At 44.6% G+C, this 17,064-nt stretch overlaps 5 protein-coding genes across 5 annotated transcripts; 1 reads left to right on the top strand and 4 right to left on the bottom strand.

Annotated features, from left to right (window-relative positions):
- Positions 1-172: 172 nt before the first annotated feature.
- LOC119766789 lies at positions 173-4,165 on the bottom strand. Its single transcript, XM_038252578.1, has 2 exons — positions 3,893-4,165; positions 173-956 (listed from the first exon to the last, which is right to left on the bottom strand). The coding sequence occupies exons 1-2, from the start codon at positions 4,013-4,015 to the stop codon at positions 339-341; spliced, it is 741 nt and encodes a 246-aa protein (XP_038108506.1). The 5' UTR covers positions 4,016-4,165; the 3' UTR covers positions 173-338.
- A 325-nt stretch (positions 4,166-4,490) lies between these two features.
- LOC6033349 (zinc finger protein 585A) lies at positions 4,491-6,245 on the top strand. The gene has a single exon (XM_038252576.1). The coding sequence runs from the start codon at positions 4,675-4,677 to the stop codon at positions 6,220-6,222; it is 1,548 nt and encodes a 515-aa protein (XP_038108504.1). The 5' UTR covers positions 4,491-4,674; the 3' UTR covers positions 6,223-6,245.
- On the bottom strand, positions 6,239-8,786 carry LOC6033348 (zinc finger protein 431). The gene is made up of 2 exons (XM_038252574.1): positions 8,652-8,786; positions 6,239-8,592 (listed from the first exon to the last, which is right to left on the bottom strand). Exon 2 carries the CDS (start codon positions 8,574-8,576, stop codon positions 6,303-6,305), a length of 2,274 nt encoding a protein of 757 aa, XP_038108502.1. The 5' UTR covers positions 8,577-8,592; positions 8,652-8,786; the 3' UTR covers positions 6,239-6,302.
- Positions 8,787-12,689: 3,903 nt separating this feature from the next.
- LOC6033347 (mediator of RNA polymerase II transcription subunit 15) lies at positions 12,690-15,285 on the bottom strand. The gene is made up of 3 exons (XM_001843758.2): positions 15,072-15,285; positions 14,863-15,002; positions 12,690-14,802 (listed from the first exon to the last, which is right to left on the bottom strand). Exons 1-3 carry the CDS (start codon positions 15,128-15,130, stop codon positions 12,791-12,793), a joined length of 2,211 nt encoding a protein of 736 aa, XP_001843810.2. The 5' UTR covers positions 15,131-15,285; the 3' UTR covers positions 12,690-12,790.
- Positions 15,286-15,367: 82 nt separating this feature from the next.
- Positions 15,368-15,983, bottom strand: LOC6033346 (mediator of RNA polymerase II transcription subunit 15). Its single transcript, XM_038255578.1, has 3 exons — positions 15,797-15,983; positions 15,597-15,736; positions 15,368-15,526 (listed from the first exon to the last, which is right to left on the bottom strand). Exons 1-3 carry the CDS (start codon positions 15,850-15,852, stop codon positions 15,465-15,467), a joined length of 258 nt encoding a protein of 85 aa, XP_038111506.1. The 5' UTR covers positions 15,853-15,983; the 3' UTR covers positions 15,368-15,464.
- Positions 15,984-17,064: the final 1,081 nt, after the last annotated feature.

Raw genomic sequence — 17,064 nt, 5'->3', positions numbered from 1 at the left:
TTCCGCAAACAAACAAACAAACTCGAACTAAAAAACGCCACTTTATATGGAATGTCCGAAAGCAAATTTAAATTTGAAATGAACAGAAGTCAATAACTGGAAAATCAAATGGTGTTTTTCTTTTCGAAGAAATTGAAGCAAAAAAGGTGGTCATCCAATAAACAACAACAAATTTAACTTGTGCAAACCAGTGTGCAAACAGACAGCCGTTTATCTTGCGTGAAAATTTTAAAATTGAAGAATTTTAACTTTTAAATCGAAAGCTTGTAATATGAGTATCCACGTAATGTTTCCGCAAATTCCAAATTATCATGATCATTGCTTTGGTATTCCGAGCTCTAGGAGCTCGCGTCCGCATCGGTTCCGCTCCGTTCTGCCTTGCGCATGGCCGCCCGTCTGGCGGCGTTCTGCAGCCGGCCCCGTTCCCGCTGGGCTTCGATTTCCTCCGATGTGCGGTTGGCTCGCCGTAGAAACTGCCGAACCCGGTTCCGTTCCCGATCCAACTCGATCTGTTCCTGGGTGCGTGCCGCTCGCTTCCGCGCCACTCGTAGCCGGTTCAGGATGCGTTCGTTGGTGACCCTTTCCGTTGTGTAGTTTGCCCTCGCCCGTTGCATTCGAAGTCTTGCGTAGTGTCGGCGTCCGGTTACTCCCGGCTCCGGTCCGGGTGTCATTCCGTCCGTTGTCGTTATCATCGTTAGCAGCGAGTCGTCGTCGCTGGTGATTTGTTCGAGCTTTCGCATTTCGAAGCTGGCCTGTTCGCCGGCGGTTTCGAAGAGGGGCTCTTCCTTGATGAGTATGGTTTCGGTCAAATCAAGCGTTTCGCACTTGATGGGCATTTCTGTGGCCAGAAAGGAGTCCGCCGAAGCGCGGCACATGGTCACAAACTCAAAGCAAACTTCCAATCGTTCCAGACAGCTGGCGCATATGTTTTTCGGCAGAGTGTCGTCCAATGTTACCTAAAAAGGGATTATTGTTTATTTCAGACCTGAGAGTTTCCTAGATTAAAATTCGGAGTAATTTTGAAACATTAAAAAACATTCAGTGTTTCCTTACGTTCCAATGTGCCAAACCTCAAAATATTTATCAAATGAAAAAAAAAAATCGAACATTCATATATAGAGCTTCATAACGTTTCGCGTACGCACACTAGCGCACCATTTGGTTTTGCTGACTGACAAAATTTAACCTCACTTTATTTTCGTGTACGTACACGCAATACATACGCACGTACGTAGACCAGGGTGATTTTTAGATCAGATTTTATGCAATTCTATCCAAATGTATAATTTCCAAATAAAAAAAATAAATAAAGAAATTTGTACAGAACCGGATGGGGCCGGATCACTCTGGAGAGTTCCGGAGGAAATCAAACACGGCAGGCTACTTAAAACACAAACTTTTATTTGCCACTCGCAAACAGACCGAACTTCTTCCAACGGACGTTTATTGGGATCTAACTCTAAAGTACATGAAACATACATGGCGCATTGGTGCACTTCGCGCCACCGATCGCAGTTAGCCGAGAGGGTTAATTTGGTGAGAGTGGGACCACAGAGAAAATATAAATTAGAGAGAAAGAGCGACTTCAGAACTGTAAACACCGAGCCAGGTAAATACACCGGATTGAAATAAAACAAATCACTGGCGGCTAATAATCATATTTATTGCCGCCACCACTCGCGTGCCCGACCGCGTTACACTCTGATTGTCACTCACTAACTCTTCTCATCTCTAGACGTCAACCATAGTTGATCTGTCAGCCAGTGTTGATCAGGGTTAGATTCCTACATCCCTCTCTTCCTTGAAAATGATAGATACTTCACAATTGATAATTTAACAGTTTAGTAAACTAGCTTGTCCTCATAATTGCCCTGATCTGAACAGACGAGTGGATTTATTTTTAATCTAGTATTTGTTGATAACAATAGTATTATAATCTTATATCTTTTGCTGAGTCAAACGAGCATTTATGTTTACAGTACATTCTCTTGTCACGCCCTTTGAACTTTGAACTAAGCCGTTACACTCAATGAAGTTTTGTCCTTTCACTCTCCTTTCTTAGCTGTTCAATTTAATTGTTGCTCCGTCACATTTATTAATCTTGTAATTGTAAATCCATAATTCACTACAGTTAACCGCTATCCTATCGATCCAGTACTACCTCCTCCTTCACTTAAAACAATTTAATTTAAATTTAATAGAATGCTAAGCGTTTCCCTATTTTCCTATAATTTGAGCAAATTTACTCAATAAATTAATGAGTCTAAAATCTTGTACGCAGCATTTTTCAGATAGTATTTTTTTTATAGATTCCAATGCAAATAATATTAGATTTTATAAGACACTTGTTTCAGCCTCTTTCTAAAAAAATGACTTGTTTTTTTTGTTCCCTTTGTTTTGAGTCCGGTAGATTTGAATGAATAAAGATAATCCTCAACTATCGTTTCACAATTCTATGTCTTAAAACAATAACAGTCGCTCAAATAAGTTATTTGCCGAAACAAGCTGGAGCAGTCCTTTGCGCTGCAAGAGCTGATGGGAAAGTACCTATGCCCTGCAGTTAAAGTCTTAGCCTTCATTAACTAACTGACAAATTTTCTGTGATATAAACTTAAGCTTTCCTATCCTTTTTCTTCTCCCCTAGCAAAAGTAGCAGTTGTTTTAAACCAGCCGCGCGTACCACAGTACATCATTAGTCTACTCATCTTCCTACCTCTACCAATTCTTTACAAGATTCAAAAATCCAAAATTATTAAATTCCAAAAGCTGAATATTTTTTTACACATATTTCTAAATTTCAAAATTTTAAAATTATAAATTCTAAAATTTTATTACAGCCCAGCCTCGGGAAAATTTCACTTCGGAGAATCAAATCACGAAAAAAAATAGTTTTTCGTTGTCTAATTTTTGATTGTCGAGCTTAGGTTTGATCCCTTAACTACACTAAAATGATTTAGAATTTTTAAATCCAAGATGGCGCCCAAAATGGCAGTGATGAAATATTGAAAAACTGCATTTTATTTTTTAATAGGCAACTCAAATTTGACTAAAATGGGGTCGTAGAACTCAAATTGTATGTAAAAACAAGAAAATGAAAAAATACGAAAACATTTTTTTTTGTTCGTTATTCGATTATCCGAAATCCCATACAAACCTTCGGATAATCGAACTTCGGATAATCGAGGCTTCGACTGCATTCTTAAATACTGAACTTAAACATTTTGAATTATATTAAAAGTTAAGATTTTTTTTCTAAATCATTGGAATGATTTTCAGGTGCCAAAAATATTGTCAGTTTATATGAGGAACTTAGTCAACACGTAACCACTCAGAAAAAATCCATTGTTCTAAAAATGTATCCTTTTGGAGGCTGCATAGCAAATTTTAACCATTCCATTCCATTTTAACCATTTTTACCAAGCTTCCAATGTTTTCATTTAGATACTCAGGTTTAAATCCAGAGTTAAAAAAAAATGTATTCGAGAAATCGACTTATTAAAAGTTCTATCTAATAACCCATAGTATCGTATCATGCATCCTAACCAAAATTCATGATTTGCTGAGTTCGTTATTCCACTTTTTCATACGAATTTTTCAGTTCAACCCATATAACACTTTTTTAGTTCTTCAGTGGTTCTTGAGGGGGACGTGGGATAACGAAGTTTAAGTTTTAAAAATTTGTTTCAAAATTACAGAATCAAACATCCGATTGAAGAGCCCCTCGAAGCGTAACATACACACATACATTTTTTAATGAGCTTTTTTGCGTCACAAATTTTTGTATTGTATTTTTAGGTATTTAGAGAAATATTATCCCAATTTTTAAAATAATAAAGCTGTGTCTACTTCATACAAGACCAAAGAAACTGAAAATCATCAGAAGCCACCCTACCTTAAGCTGCGTACACTCGTACATCATTTCCCACAGTGCTCGGTGGCAGCGGGTGGAAATCCCGGCCAGGGCAATCTCCCCCGGTCCGACCGTGTTCCGGCAGGCTCGACACACCTGGTTCATGGTTCCCGCAGCGGATTCCAGCGTTTATTCCGAGCCCAGCAGCGTCAAGATGGGCCAAATTTCACAACTCTCTTGGAGCAATAATATTGTTGGACTGTACGCGTTTGTTTTCTTCCCACACTCTGACGGTCAAAGGGGAAAAAAACGTCAAGGGGTTGCTCGATTGTTGTTGATGTGGTTTGCTAGGGTGATTCTGGCAGCACTGCCAGTGACAGCATCGAATCGATGCCAGATTTTGAAGATTTTCGGGCACATCACAAAAACGCAAATGAGTTTAACTTGATGGCAAAATAATGTTTTACAAATCTGTTTTTGGCAAAAGAAGCAAAACATTGTTATCTTTTTCGTGAGTAATTCATTTAATTAAAAATCATCGAATAACATGGCAAAACAATACGTTTGAGCATTGAGCCTGTGCTCGAAAATCTTCAAATGTGGCATCCCTGGCATCGATGCTGATCAGCTGTCAGTTAAAAATAAAAACAAATCGGAAGTTTTCCAAAAAGGGGTCGTACGGGTCGTATAAAATTTACATGTTTACTAAAAAGTTTTAATTTAAAAACTCTACGATCAATAATTATTGAAGGGATAAGCTACTTGTTTACGTCCAAGGTTGCGTCCTGTTGAAAAGTTACCTTAGAATCACGAGCGATTCCAGGATGCTGAAGTCGAACTCAACGCCGGTTCAACCAAACATCACAATGCGACCTGTCCGAAGACCAGTTCAGCGAGACAATCCCGACCCCTTCATCTACCTGGAGGCTCCCAACGAACCGGTGGCCGAAATGGACCATCTGTTCCACCCCACCGAGGAGGCCCAGTTCTGGGAGCGACTGGCGTTCGCCGGAGTCACCTGCTGCTGCGAAAAGCTGCTTCAGAACGAAATCATGCTGCGGCAGCATCAATCGCGTCTTCACGCGGACGATGAAGTCAGCCGGGGTCGTTACAAGTGCATCGACTGCAATCGGTACTTTAACTCGCCCCTTCAGCTGTCGGAACATCTGGAGGTTCGCAAGGGCAAGGATTTCTACCGTTGCAAGATCTGCAACGTGTTGACCAAGCAATGGCAGCACCTGCAGCTTCACTTTGAGTTTACTCGGTTTCATCCGATTTTGGACGTTTCAGAGGAGGAACGACTCAAGTTCGAAGAGGCCGTTGAAACGGTGACCAGTTCCGATGGGCGCTGTTGTGGTTGCGATCTTACGTTCTCAAGTGGCGAAGAGCTGTTCCGGCATACCAGCGAATCGCACCAGTCTGAGGAGCACATGCAGTTTGCGTGCACAATTTGTCACCAGAGCCACTCCGATTGGAACAGTCTTCACAAGCACCAGCAACTGTTCATCGGAGAAAGAACTTATCGATGTCGAGTAGCTGACTGTGGCTTCCAATCCGAATCTCGACAAACACTCAAGAAGCACGTGGACGTCGGAGTCCACGGCAGTCTGACCGATTTGCCTCAACCAATCAAGAAGGTGGAACCCATCCGATTCCACTGCTGCTTCTCGCTGTGCTCCAAAACGTTCGAAGAACGAGACGAATTGGACCGCCACTGCCGCGAGGAACACGCGGAACGACGTGCCTTCAACAGCATACACAGCAAGGACTCAACTCAAAACGTCTGCTCGCTTTGCGCTCGAGTCTTCCCCACGGACAAGCTCTACGCCAGCCACCTCGAATCGCTGACGGCTCCGAAGGCGATGTGCAGTACCTGTGGCAAAACCGTGTCCCGTTACGGAATCACCAAGCACATGCGACTTCACACCGAAGCTAAAAGCAAGAGCTTCACCTGCCAGGAGTGTGGCAAGGTCTACGCGACCAAGGTAGGCCTGCTCAAGCACGAGAAACGTGACCATCTCAACGAATTCCCTGAGGCTTGCCAGTTCTGCGAAAAGCGCTTCATCCTGAAGAGTGACCTGAAGCACCACATGGCGATGCGGCACACGCAGCATCGTCCGTACAAGTGCTCCCAGTGTGAGCTCGCTTTCGTGACCCGCCAGCAGCTGGCCCGACACACGGCAACGCACACCGATGAACGGCCGTACGATTGTAGCTACTGCTCGAACACGTACCGCCACGACGCCGATCGGAAGCGGCACGAGCAGGGAGTTCATCTCAACGAGAAGCACTTCAAGTGTGGGCTGTGCGACGCGGCGTTCGTCCGGGAGCGAGAATTGCGGCTGCACACAGGTTCCGTTCATAAGCGTTAGTTAAACACACAAATTCTTTTATGTGACAATTTATTCATAACCCAGAATATAATTACAAAATAATAATAAAAAATGAATTACTAATCCGAATCGTCCTTCACCTCCATTTGGTGCTGCTCATCGACGTGGGCGGTCAGCTGCTTGGCGACGTTGGTCGAATAGTCACAGCCCGTCACCATGCACTGGAACAGCTTCACGCCCGTGTGCGAAGAAATGTGCAGACGTAGATCGCGAGCACGGATGAAGCACTTGCCGCAGTACTCGCACTCAAATTTTTTCTCGTTTAGGTGGACCGCCTGTTCGTGCCGTTTGGTGTCGTTCGGATAGCGGTACTCTTTGCCGCAGTAGTTACAGGGGTACCGCTGGTCCGTGTGGCCAATCATGTGTCGCTGGAGCAGGAACTTCGAGCCGAAGCTAATCGGACATTGGTTACAGCGGTACGGTTTGATCTTCATGTGCGTGTTGGTTTCGTGCGATTTGAGCAGTGTTTTCGTGTTGAAGATCTTGCCGCACGTTTTGCACAGCTCGCCGGCGGTGCCTTCGTGTTGACTCTTGATATGCTGCTGCAGAGTGACCGGCGTGCGGAGTGTCGCTGGACAGTGCGGACACTGGTGTACGACCTGGGGCTCCTTTTCGTCGGCCGGAAGGTGGTAGTACTTTTCGTGACGATTCAGCTGTTCGCGAGTCGAGAATCTCTGGCTGCACGCCGTGCACATGACTTTGCGGTCGATGATGGAACGGGCGTGGCGTTTGTACGCTTCCGCTGACGGAAACAGACGCTTGCACAGGTCACAAACGTAGTCTGGGTCTGCGTCTTTGCTGAAGTGATAGTTCACCGTGCGTTTCTCTTCATGAGCGACCGAGCTGTGCTGTTCCAGTTCTTCCCTGCTCGGAAAGACCTCGTTACAGTCGCGCATGCAGCAGAAGAATTCCTCAATAAGTTCTTTGATGACGTATCTTGCGGGGAAACCAGCTTGATCGCAGTGCAGTCCGGATTCCACGTGCTTACGGATTGCCGCACGCTGATCGGTCTTAAACGTACAATTCTCTGCACGACACTGGTACGTTCTCGCACCGCTGAAGCTTTGCTGATGTTGGTGAAGACTTTTACGGTCCGAGAAGCAACTGTAGCAAATGGTGCACTGAAACATTGGAACATCATCCCGATCATCGTAGTGCGCCTCCTTGACATGTTCCAGCAACGCTTCTGCGTCCTCGAACTCACCCTCACAAGCGCAGCATCGGCCATCAATCTCGTACAAGGTGTCCACCACGCTGTCGAATTTTGTTTGTTCCTCCTCGGACGGCTCCAACCACGGATGGAAGCGAGTAAACTCAAAGTGAATCTGCAGCGTCGTCATCTCCTTCGTAAGAACATTGCAAATCTTACAGCGATAGAACTGCTTCTTTTCACGCTCGTTCCGATGGCGATCCAAATCCCACTTGCTCTTGAATCGCTTCTTGCAATCATTACACTTGATGCTACTCCACGCGACTTCCTGTTTCGCGTGCATCAGTCCACGATGTGACTGCAGCTCCTTCTCACTCCCAAACAGCTTTCCACAGCAGCAAATAAGTCCGCCAAACAACAGTTGTTCGTAAAACTCACCCTCGGCTACCGTTTCAAAGGCCTCTTGCAATTTTTCCCCTTCCTCACCCGGAACGTCCAGATAGATAAACGGATCAACTTCTTCCTCCGGCGGGGGCTGCGGCTTCGGACGTTGAACCCGCACCTTCGGAGTCACACCCGGCACGGACCATCCCTCCTCGGCCACGTTGAACAACTCTTCGGCGTTCATCGAATCTTCCTCGACCTTGACGTGCGAAGCTCGCGTCCGCGCATCGTTCTCCAAAATCATCTCCCGCAGCTGGGCCGCGCAGCTCAGCTGATCCAAGCACTGGCCGCAAATGTGCTGCGGAAGTCCGTCCGTTTCCACCGGCTTCTTCAGGCCCACCGTTTGCCCGATAAGATCCGCAATCAGCTTGCCCTCGCAGATGCAAAACACCGAAATCAGCTCGTCCGGTTCGTCGTCCTCGCACAGCCGGCAGCATCCGTCCACGTTCTTCAAGCTGTTCCGCAGCAGCTGCCCGGTGAAGAACCGGTTCGTGTCACGGCAGCGCTTCCGAAACGTGCACGCCTTGTCCAGCTGTTCCAGGCAGCGGCCGCAGATGTACTGCGACATGTCGCCCATCTCGTACTGGGACAGCTTCGTGTGCTCGCTGATCATTTCCGACACGAGCTTCTGCTGCGAGGAACAGCGCGCGAACAGGGAAATCAGCTCGTCCACTTCCGTCTCCAGGCAGAGCCGACAGGGTGGCGTCTCTTCAGGGTCTGATTCGTTTTCGAAGAACATTTTGCTGGTGATTGAGCTGCAAGGTGGAGGAGGGTTTAACATCTGAAAATTCGCGTTAATAAAATCAATATTTACCTGAAAATTACCAAATTCTTGCAAGTTTTTTTTTTCTTAAAAGATGCTCTGAAATCACAAAAACAAAGTCATCTGTCACTCTTGAAAAACGTCAACACATCAAACAAAACTGTTGGCAGTGTTGCCATCGGCAACGCAACGATGAAAATACACGCTCATTTTTCTTTACTCATTTGAAATATACGTTTTCGCCGTTGTGTAATCAGCGATTACATAGCTGAGTTGTTCGATACATTTCTAAACGAAACTAGCATTTCCCAAACACTGAATTCGATGCCAACATTTCAAAAAGCATCATGTACAAACCATGCGTTTTGAGAAAAACGCATTTGAATGTTGAGCATCCATTTTCAATTACCATTTTTATATAAAAGCAAAATAAGATGTTCTAATGATAACAAACGATGAAAAACGTTGCTTTTGTTGATACTTGATCATCCATATTCAATAAAACATTATTTCCGTAATTTTATTTGAGAAAAACAAACATAACTTCTTTTGAAATCACCAACGTCGATATCACCCTGCTGTCACTGAGGGGGGCGCTTTGTTATGATTCGTTTTTCTTCGCCGAATGTACATGGCGCTTTTTTCTTGTTGCTTTTTTTTCGTCACGAGGTTTATGTAGCCTTTTGTTTGTCAGGTTGACTGGGCTATATAAACAGGGACTGCTGATGGCAGAGATTTTGTTTATGTTACTTTATTTAAAATCATGATTAAACAAACTTTCAGTAAAGTAACTTTTGCTCATTTTTGGTGGAGAGGTAGCTTATTAGAAGTACTTTTAGAATATACAATAACTCAGAAAGTGTCAAAATGTACATGATGCCTTTTGAAATGTTACCGTCGAATTATTCAATTCCAAGTACCTTAAACATATTCGCAATTCGCAATTTTCAGTGTAAGAACCGGCCTTGACCGATCTTATGCACTAGGTTCCCGACGAACACGCACTGCCCTTACACCTACATCTCACCCTTGCTCTGAGTCAGTACGAGCAGCACGCTAGAACACGCTTTGAGTGTTCGTGCCAGGCATTTTTTTTTGTTGCCCAATGGGCATTGGGTTAAGTTCACTGCGACCACCTGAGAAGGCTATCTTTTGTGATGTACCCTGGTTACTGTCCATACTACAAATTACTCGTATCCATTGGATCGGAAGACGAGGGGTTATTTTGCAGACATGGTTTATCCCAATTCGGCGCAATACAGTCGATGAACTGTATGACCTTCTTGGGATGGGTGTGGTGCCATACATTGTACGGCGTAAGAAGTTGCGATCCAAGGAACCGCAGCCTTCGAGACACAAGTGCTCCGCAGAAGCAGAGTAAATGTGCCGAGCTTTCCAGCTCAGTTAAACAAAAACGACAGAGGTTGTTAGGCCACCTGCCGATTTTGTGCAGGTGATATCTGGCAGGACAATGTCCTGTTAGAAGCCCTGCGAGTATTCGTAGTTCCCTACGGTTTAAGCCAAGAAGTTTCCTGGCAATTGAAGGACTTGGAGTGATAAAAGTTTTAGCTTGTCTCAATCCTCGCATCTCGCCCCAGATTGAAGCGATTTGCGATTGTCCCCAATTAGTTATTTCTTGCTTCACGGCACTTTTTGAGATTCCAAAGAACGGCTCGGGACCCACGAAGATGTTTGATGAGCCTTGTCTGGCAAGTTCATCAGCCATTTCGTTGCCTTCAATGCCGCAGTGCCCTGGGACCCAAAACAGCATCACTCTGTTATGCCGAGAAGCAAGTTCCCTTAGGGAAGCGACGCACTCCCAAACAAGTTTGGATTCGCATTTAGAGGATTTTAATGCCAATAGTGCAGCTTGGCTATCCGAGAAAATACCGATTTTTGCGTGTCTATAATTTCTCATAATACACGTCCTCGCACAGATGTGTATGGCATACACTTCTGCTTGAAAAACGGTAGGCCACTTTCCCATAGATATGGTTTCCCTGGTTCGAGGACCGAAGACTCCAGCTCCAGTAGAAGTGCCCATTTTTGAACCATCCGTAAAGAAACGAATAGTTCCTTCTGGAAGTGTAGGTCCTCCATTACTCCACATTTGGCGATTTGTTTCAATCACCTCATATGGAATGTCCATGTTGGGCCTCGCCTCCATGCAGTCCGAGACTGAAGTTGCAAGGGGGGAAATGTCACAAGCCTTCACGATCCGCGAGTGACCCGTTCCATCTCCTTCCACCCAGTTGTTACACCGTTGTAGTCGTAGAGCGCCAAGCGCTGCCTCCTGCTTCACATTTAAATGTAAAGGCAGAATGCATAGCATGGCTTCCATGGCCGCGGTGGGGGTTGTTTTCATTGCACTCGTTACAGAGAGACATGCCAGTCGTTGGAGCTTGGTCAGCTTCGACTGACATGTCTTCTGTTCAGTCTTCGGCCACCAAACGGTCGACGCATAGGTTACCCTAGGTCGAGCGATGGTGGTGTAAGACCAGAATGCAAGTTTTGGTTTAAGGCCCCAGGTTTTGCCGAGCATTTTGTTGCACGCCTAGATAGCAGTAGTTGCCTTCTTTACCGCATAGTCCAGATGTGCATTCCAGTTCAGCTTTTTGTCAAGGATTACTCCTAGATATTTGACCTCGGAACTGAAGGTCAGTTGGGTTCCTTTCAAGGTAGGCGGCCTAAGGTCGTGTTTCCTCCTGTTAGTAAACGGGATTATCACGGTTTTGTTGGGGTTTATCGTCGTGCCAGGCATGCACACCTTCTTTTCCGGTTACGCATTTTAACTCGGCCGGGGGTGGTACATTACGTAGGGTTTGATGTAAGTATAAGCGCCTAACCATCTATAGTGTGCCTATCAACTTTCATGAAAGCAAAAACTGTTTTATTTTTAGTTTGAATTCAAAAATTTATTGTTATTTACTGTGTATTGTTTTCTCCTGAAATCTTCCCTATTGTTGAGTCGTGTTTATCTGTTGCTATTTCTTTTGTCGCGGTGTTTTGTTACAATATTTTGGTCCTAAGCATTTTGGAAAAGTTTTTCAAAAGTACAATAGTAATATTTGTGTTAATCCTTTAATCATTCCATAAATTGAGTAAGGGCTCGAACCTCACTTGCTTAAGAAAAAGGTGAAGTTTCAAAACAATGGACAGTGAAGGAAATATACTATGTAAAGAATCAATAGTAAAAGAAAGATAGTCATTTATGAAGTAGATAAAGAAATTAACAAGGGTTAATAAATAGAGGTAACAAACAAGCTTAGATTGTATTGAGGGCAATTTACAGGGAAGATGAGAAATTATTCAAATAGATAAATGAAGAAAAGGCACACGATAAACAAATCAACATTGCTGCCAAATTAAGGGAAAGCATACAGTTTGTTACAGCATAAATTAGTAGAGTTGAAAAGCGTTGAGAAATAATGGAGGATAGTAAACAGAAGCCGCGTTAGAAAATCAGTGAAACAAAATAAACAGAAGATAGGTGGTAGCTGAAATGGAAAGAAGAAAAACCTCGTTGTGCGATGTTTCAGGTACATCCACAGCAGTTGAATCAACATACTGCGAATCAAAACAATACCGTCTACAATCACAAATTACTTCCCTTTCCCACATTGACGCGCCCCTTTCTTCTAGCCGTCTCTACTCTGACCCTCGCTGGCCAAAGGTTTACGAGTCGTTTCCACAGGCCACCAGCTAGGTTACATCTTGTCATCATGATGACTAAACCAAGCCAACGGGGAGGTAAGAAAATAGGACACTTGCAAGGAACCAAAACCATGCTGTTTTGTCCAAACAGCACTACGGATGTAGTTGGACTCCTTCCGGGATGTTCCTCGCCTGGGTGTCAACCGACGAGTATCATCAGTATCATTCACCCTTTGCCTGCAAGTACCTTAAACATATTTGAAGAAAAACAAGATGTGTTTTTTAAGAATTCAATGATTCCTTCGTAAACAAATGTGATGAAAATCTTGACGTCATGTTTTTGGACACTTCCGGCACTCACGATTAAGAAACTTGTAGGAGGCGTACATTAAGTATTGACTTTCTTTTAATTCTATCAATTGAAACATGGTACAATCTTATTGTGATCGAAATTGAATATTAATCAAAAGTTTATATTGAAAGTCCTGCAAAAAAATACGAAAAAAATGTTACCCTCCACTAACCTTCCGTCCGGATTACATTCCGAGCAGCACGCTCGTAGCGCTCGGAGCGACCAGGCTCGGATTGGGAGCGCACGCCTGGCGCACCGACATCTCCCACGTGTCCAGCAGATGGGACAGCGAAAACATCTCCGGCAGCTTGCAGATGCGCGCCAGGAACGACTGCTGGACCTGAACGAGGAACGGTGTCGCGTTGTACTCCTGCTCGATGAGCGAGCAGGTAGGCGAAGTGAAGGGGTACTCGTCCGGGATGGTAACGGCGATGGGCGGAACGCACGGGAGATGTTTGTCGTCGAGCCAGCAGATCAGCTTGATGGTTTTGGTGCCACCGATGGCGCACTGGTCCAGGGAGACCTTGAACTTTTGATCGAGACGAGCGATTTCGCCCTGGAGAATGTGCGGAATCTCTTGGCCGCCGGACAGGCTGGACGATTGGGGATCATCGACGGCGAGCCTCGGTTGTTTGGCTGGAGTTGGAAGATTTTTGATGTCTGGGCCGAACAGGGCTTCCAGGCACGGACGGAACGTGCGCTGGAGAGTGTGATTTCCGAGCGAGCTTTGGAGATTGGCGGAGACGGCTTCCACCAGCGGGTTGTTTAGGGGAGTTTCGCGGATCGAGCCCAGCTGGCTGGTGAGTGCGGCTTCGCACTTGTAGAGGGTTTCCAGTGGGATTCGGCAGGTTGGATTGCAGAGGATTTCCAGCAAACGTTTCATCTTGCCGATCTTGTCGTGGTCGTCGTTTTCCATTTTGGCAATCATGCGCTTGAGCGGTTCGATGTACTTGGTCAACGAGCGATACTTTTCACGGTAGAGTTGTTCCTCCTGTGGGTTCAGGGGGCTTGGAGCTGCTCCTCCGGGTTGGCCTGGGGTGTTGAGGTTCGAGCCTGGTGATTGGCCAATGTTGCGCGGAGGGACGCTGCCCATTTGCGGACTTGGTGATGGGATTAGGGCCGGGCTAGGAATCATTTGGCCTGGATGAGACTGTGGGCCGAGGGAGCCTGGCCCAACTGGAGACGGAACTGACGGCGACGGAGATTGGCGTAAAAATTGATTAGGAGTTACGCTGCGTACGGCTCCACCGGGGAAAACCTGACCTCCACTCATCATGTCCTGTGGTTTGCGAACCATTCCAGGGACAAAGTTGCCTTGTCCTGCCATTTGATTACCCGGCATGGCGCCACCGGGACCCATTCCACCGGCATTCATTTGACCACCACCAACGTTGGGCCCTCCCGGGCCGCCCGGTTGCTGTAGATTTGGTGGCATTCCGCCTTGCACCTGTTGTTGTCCTGCGACTTGCTGAACCTGACCCAAATTCCCGCCAGGTCCACCAACGCCTTGATTCATCTGGTTCATTTGACCACCGGCCATTGCCATCTGCTGGTTCGGATTCATTCCCGGAGGCATCTGCTGTCGGATCATCTGGTTCGGACCCATTCCCATTTGACCGGGATTCATCGGGTTGTTGCCAACCATCTGTCCAGCTCCCGGATTCATCCCTCCCGGGTTCAATTGCTGGTTCAGCGCGTTCTGGTTCATCTGACCTCCCGGATTGACCTGCATTCCGCCCATTCCTCCCATCGCGTTCATCTGGTTCGGTCCACCGGGAACTCCCTGCTGCGGTCCCCCTTGTTGCATCATCGCCATCTGGCCCTGATTGCCCATGCCCACAATCTTACCTCCGCTCATTCCTCCCATGCCCATCTGCATCCCACCCGGACCCTGCTGACCAGGCATCATCTGGCCTCCTCCGACCCGGTTCGGCATATTCGCCATCCCTCCCGTCATCGGCATCTGGGGACGGTTCAGCGTTTGCAGCAAATTGGACGCATTTCCCGCCCCAATCTGACCCGGTCCCATTCCGGGTCCGCCCATCTGGCCACCTCCCATCATCGGTGGCCGCGTGCCCTGCTGGGCCAACGTCTGCAGGGCATTTATCGGATCCGGCATCCCGCCCTGCTGACCCGGATTCCCTCCGCCGTCCTGGTTTGATCCGGCCGCATTCTGCTGGTTTTTGTTTTTTGAATCTGTAAAAAAAAAGAAGAATAAGATCTCCACTCCCAAAGAAGAAGCCAACGCTCACTGACTCATCTCGCGGACGTGCAGAATCAGCCGGGCCACGTAGCCCAGATATTCGTCCTTGTTGCGGGCCTTGGTGAAGACGTGGTTCTCCATCTCGAGCCCATTTTTGCTCGAAGTCATTCCGGACTGCTGGATCGCTTCATTGCTGAGCGGAAAAAAAAGAAAGTTGAAAGCTTGACCACCCTGAAAAGTTGATGCTTTGAAAAATGCTTACATCTTGTTGACGACACTCTGCCGGAAGCTGGACGTTTTCCACGAGTTGTCCTCGGTCATCGTGCTCGCTAGTCACTGCGGCACGGATTGCGTGTGAAATTGGACCGGAATTCGTGGATTTGCACGGGAATTTCACCAAATTTTACACTGCCACGAACTTTTCTGTGGAATCAAGACTTTTTGATGCCGCTACGTTTGACGTTTGCACACCACGAGCGTAGACCAAAAAGGGGGAGGTAGCTAGACAGATCTAGTACTTCAGGGATTTCAGCGTTTGTTTACAAAATCTAGTACGACTTTTTCTTAACTCATTTTTATTAATGATTCGCCTGACAAATTTACAAGAATTTCGTTTCATTTTTAATTGAACGTATCACAAAAAGTTTAATAAGTTTTATCGATCCACCCATTCTTCCTCGGAATCATATGAATTTTGCTGAATATTTTGTTTCTGACCTAAAAGATAATGAATAAAATAGAAAGGTATTAAAACATCAACTAGTTTTCGCATTGAAATTATTCTTGCCAATTTCGCGAATGTGCAGAATCAGCCGGGCCACAAATCCAAGATATTCGTCCTTGTTTTGTGCCCTCTGGAAGACGTGACTTTCCATTTCCTGTCCATTTCGGCTCGAGTTTAGGCCGGTACTTTGTATGCAATCGTTGCTGGTTAAATTAAAAGTTTTCATTAGCAAATGTCGATCAAAAAATCAAACGCAAACTCACATTTTGTTGACCACACTGTGGCGAAAACTTGGCCTTCTCCAGGATTCGTCGGACATGTTGCTGCTACTGGTTTTGCTTTCTTCAGAAAACAACTTGTTTTCCTCTCCTGGAAAAGTGTTGTGAATGGGAATGCAAGGTGTTGACGGCGTCGTCAGCCAGCAAGGGCAAACATCTGGTTCTGAGTTCTAGTACTGCACTGAAATGCACCGGTGTGTGCATTCTGATTTGACGCGCGGGTGGTGTTAGAGTCGTTAGAGTGGTTCACTGTTTCGATATTGAAGATTTTTCCGCGAAATCATAACATGTTTTATCTGCCTTTTTTATTTTCAAATAATTTGATTATTAATTACTCTATTTTTCGATTACGGCTGCATGTCAAGTGTACACGCAGTAAAATCTTAAAAATCAAAATCAGTTTCTAGAAATATAAGACTTTAAGAATCTTGTTTTTTTTTAGAATTATTAAAATGTTAAAACTTAAGATAAATAATATTTTTTTTGAATTTAACTATTCTGGATTTTTTTTTTACAAAAAAAGGTCCTTTCTAGCAAAACTATGCATTTGGGCCAATCGTCGCTTGTGTTCTATCTTGTGGCACAACGTAAACAAAAAGTCTATCCTGTTCGTAAGTAATGTAAACATTTGTGACGTGAGCAGGATAGACTCTTTGTTTAGAATTGGCCCATACACATTGTTTTGTTGCTATTTTCCTATATTTAAAGGACCTCTTCAAATGAAAAAACAGAATTTTGAAATTTTACAATTCTTTGAATTTTTAGATTTTTTTTTCTGTTTTAAAGTTTTGATTTTTTTGAATTTTAAAATTATTTTTTTTGGAAACTTGGAATTTTAAGAATTTAAGATTTTTTAATTATAAGAATTAAAAAAATAGAATCTTAGAATTCAAAATTTTACAATTTTAGAAATTTAAAACTTAACAATTTTTAAAAATTTTAGAAACTTGCAATTTTAAAATTGAATTTTGGGACTGTAATTTTTTTGAATAATTTACGGATTTTTAAAATTTAAGGATTTTTGAAAAAACATTTTTTTCAATTTTCTGAAAAAATTAAAACGGGCACAATTGAAAAAGAAACAAAAAACGTGAAATCGCTAGATTTTCGCAAAATTAAAGTTTTTGAAATTAAGGATTAAAGACATTTTTAAGCACTTTGGAATTTGAAATTTTAGACAAATTTGAAAGAAATTTATATAACACTCTATAAAAAAGGCAAACTGTGTTCGTAATATTTAAACTTTTGGTGGA

This window comes from Culex quinquefasciatus, chromosome 2, assembly GCF_015732765.1.
Source record: "Culex quinquefasciatus strain JHB chromosome 2, VPISU_Cqui_1.0_pri_paternal, whole genome shotgun sequence".
Classification (NCBI taxonomy): Eukaryota; Metazoa; Arthropoda; class Insecta; order Diptera; family Culicidae; genus Culex; species Culex quinquefasciatus.
Note: the sequence above shows the minus strand (reverse complement) of the source record. Positions and strands in the feature narration are given on the sequence as shown.

Excerpts from the sequence above, each read along its gene's own strand:
- LOC119766789 (XM_038252578.1), bottom strand. The coding sequence starts at position 4,015 with ATGAACCAGGTGTGTCGAGCCTGCCGGAACACGGTCGGACCGGGGGAG. Across the intron at positions 957-3,892 it reads ACGAGTGTACGCAGCTTAAG|GTAACATTGGACGACACTCT; the intron begins GTAGGGTGGCTT and ends ATCCCTTTTTAG.
- LOC6033347 (XM_001843758.2), bottom strand. The coding sequence starts at position 15,130 with ATGACCGAGGACAACTCGTGGAAAACGTCCAGCTTCCGGCAGAGTGTC. Across the intron at positions 15,003-15,071 it reads CAGAGTGTCGTCAACAAGAT|CAATGAAGCGATCCAGCAGT; the intron begins GTAAGCATTTTT and ends TTTTCCGCTCAG. Across the intron at positions 14,803-14,862 it reads TCTGCACGTCCGCGAGATGA|ATTCAAAAAACAAAAACCAG; the intron begins GTCAGTGAGCGT and ends TTTTTTTTACAG.
- LOC6033349 (XM_038252576.1), top strand. The coding sequence starts at position 4,675 with ATGCTGAAGTCGAACTCAACGCCGGTTCAACCAAACATCACAATGCGA.
- LOC6033346 (XM_038255578.1), bottom strand. The coding sequence starts at position 15,852 with ATGTCCGACGAATCCTGGAGAAGGCCAAGTTTTCGCCACAGTGTGGTC. Across the intron at positions 15,737-15,796 it reads CACAGTGTGGTCAACAAAAT|CAACGATTGCATACAAAGTA; the intron begins GTGAGTTTGCGT and ends TAATTTAACCAG. Across the intron at positions 15,527-15,596 it reads TCTGCACATTCGCGAAATTG|GTCAGAAACAAAATATTCAG; the intron begins GCAAGAATAATT and ends ATTATCTTTTAG.
- LOC6033348 (XM_038252574.1), bottom strand. The coding sequence starts at position 8,576 with ATGTTCTTCGAAAACGAATCAGACCCTGAAGAGACGCCACCCTGTCGG.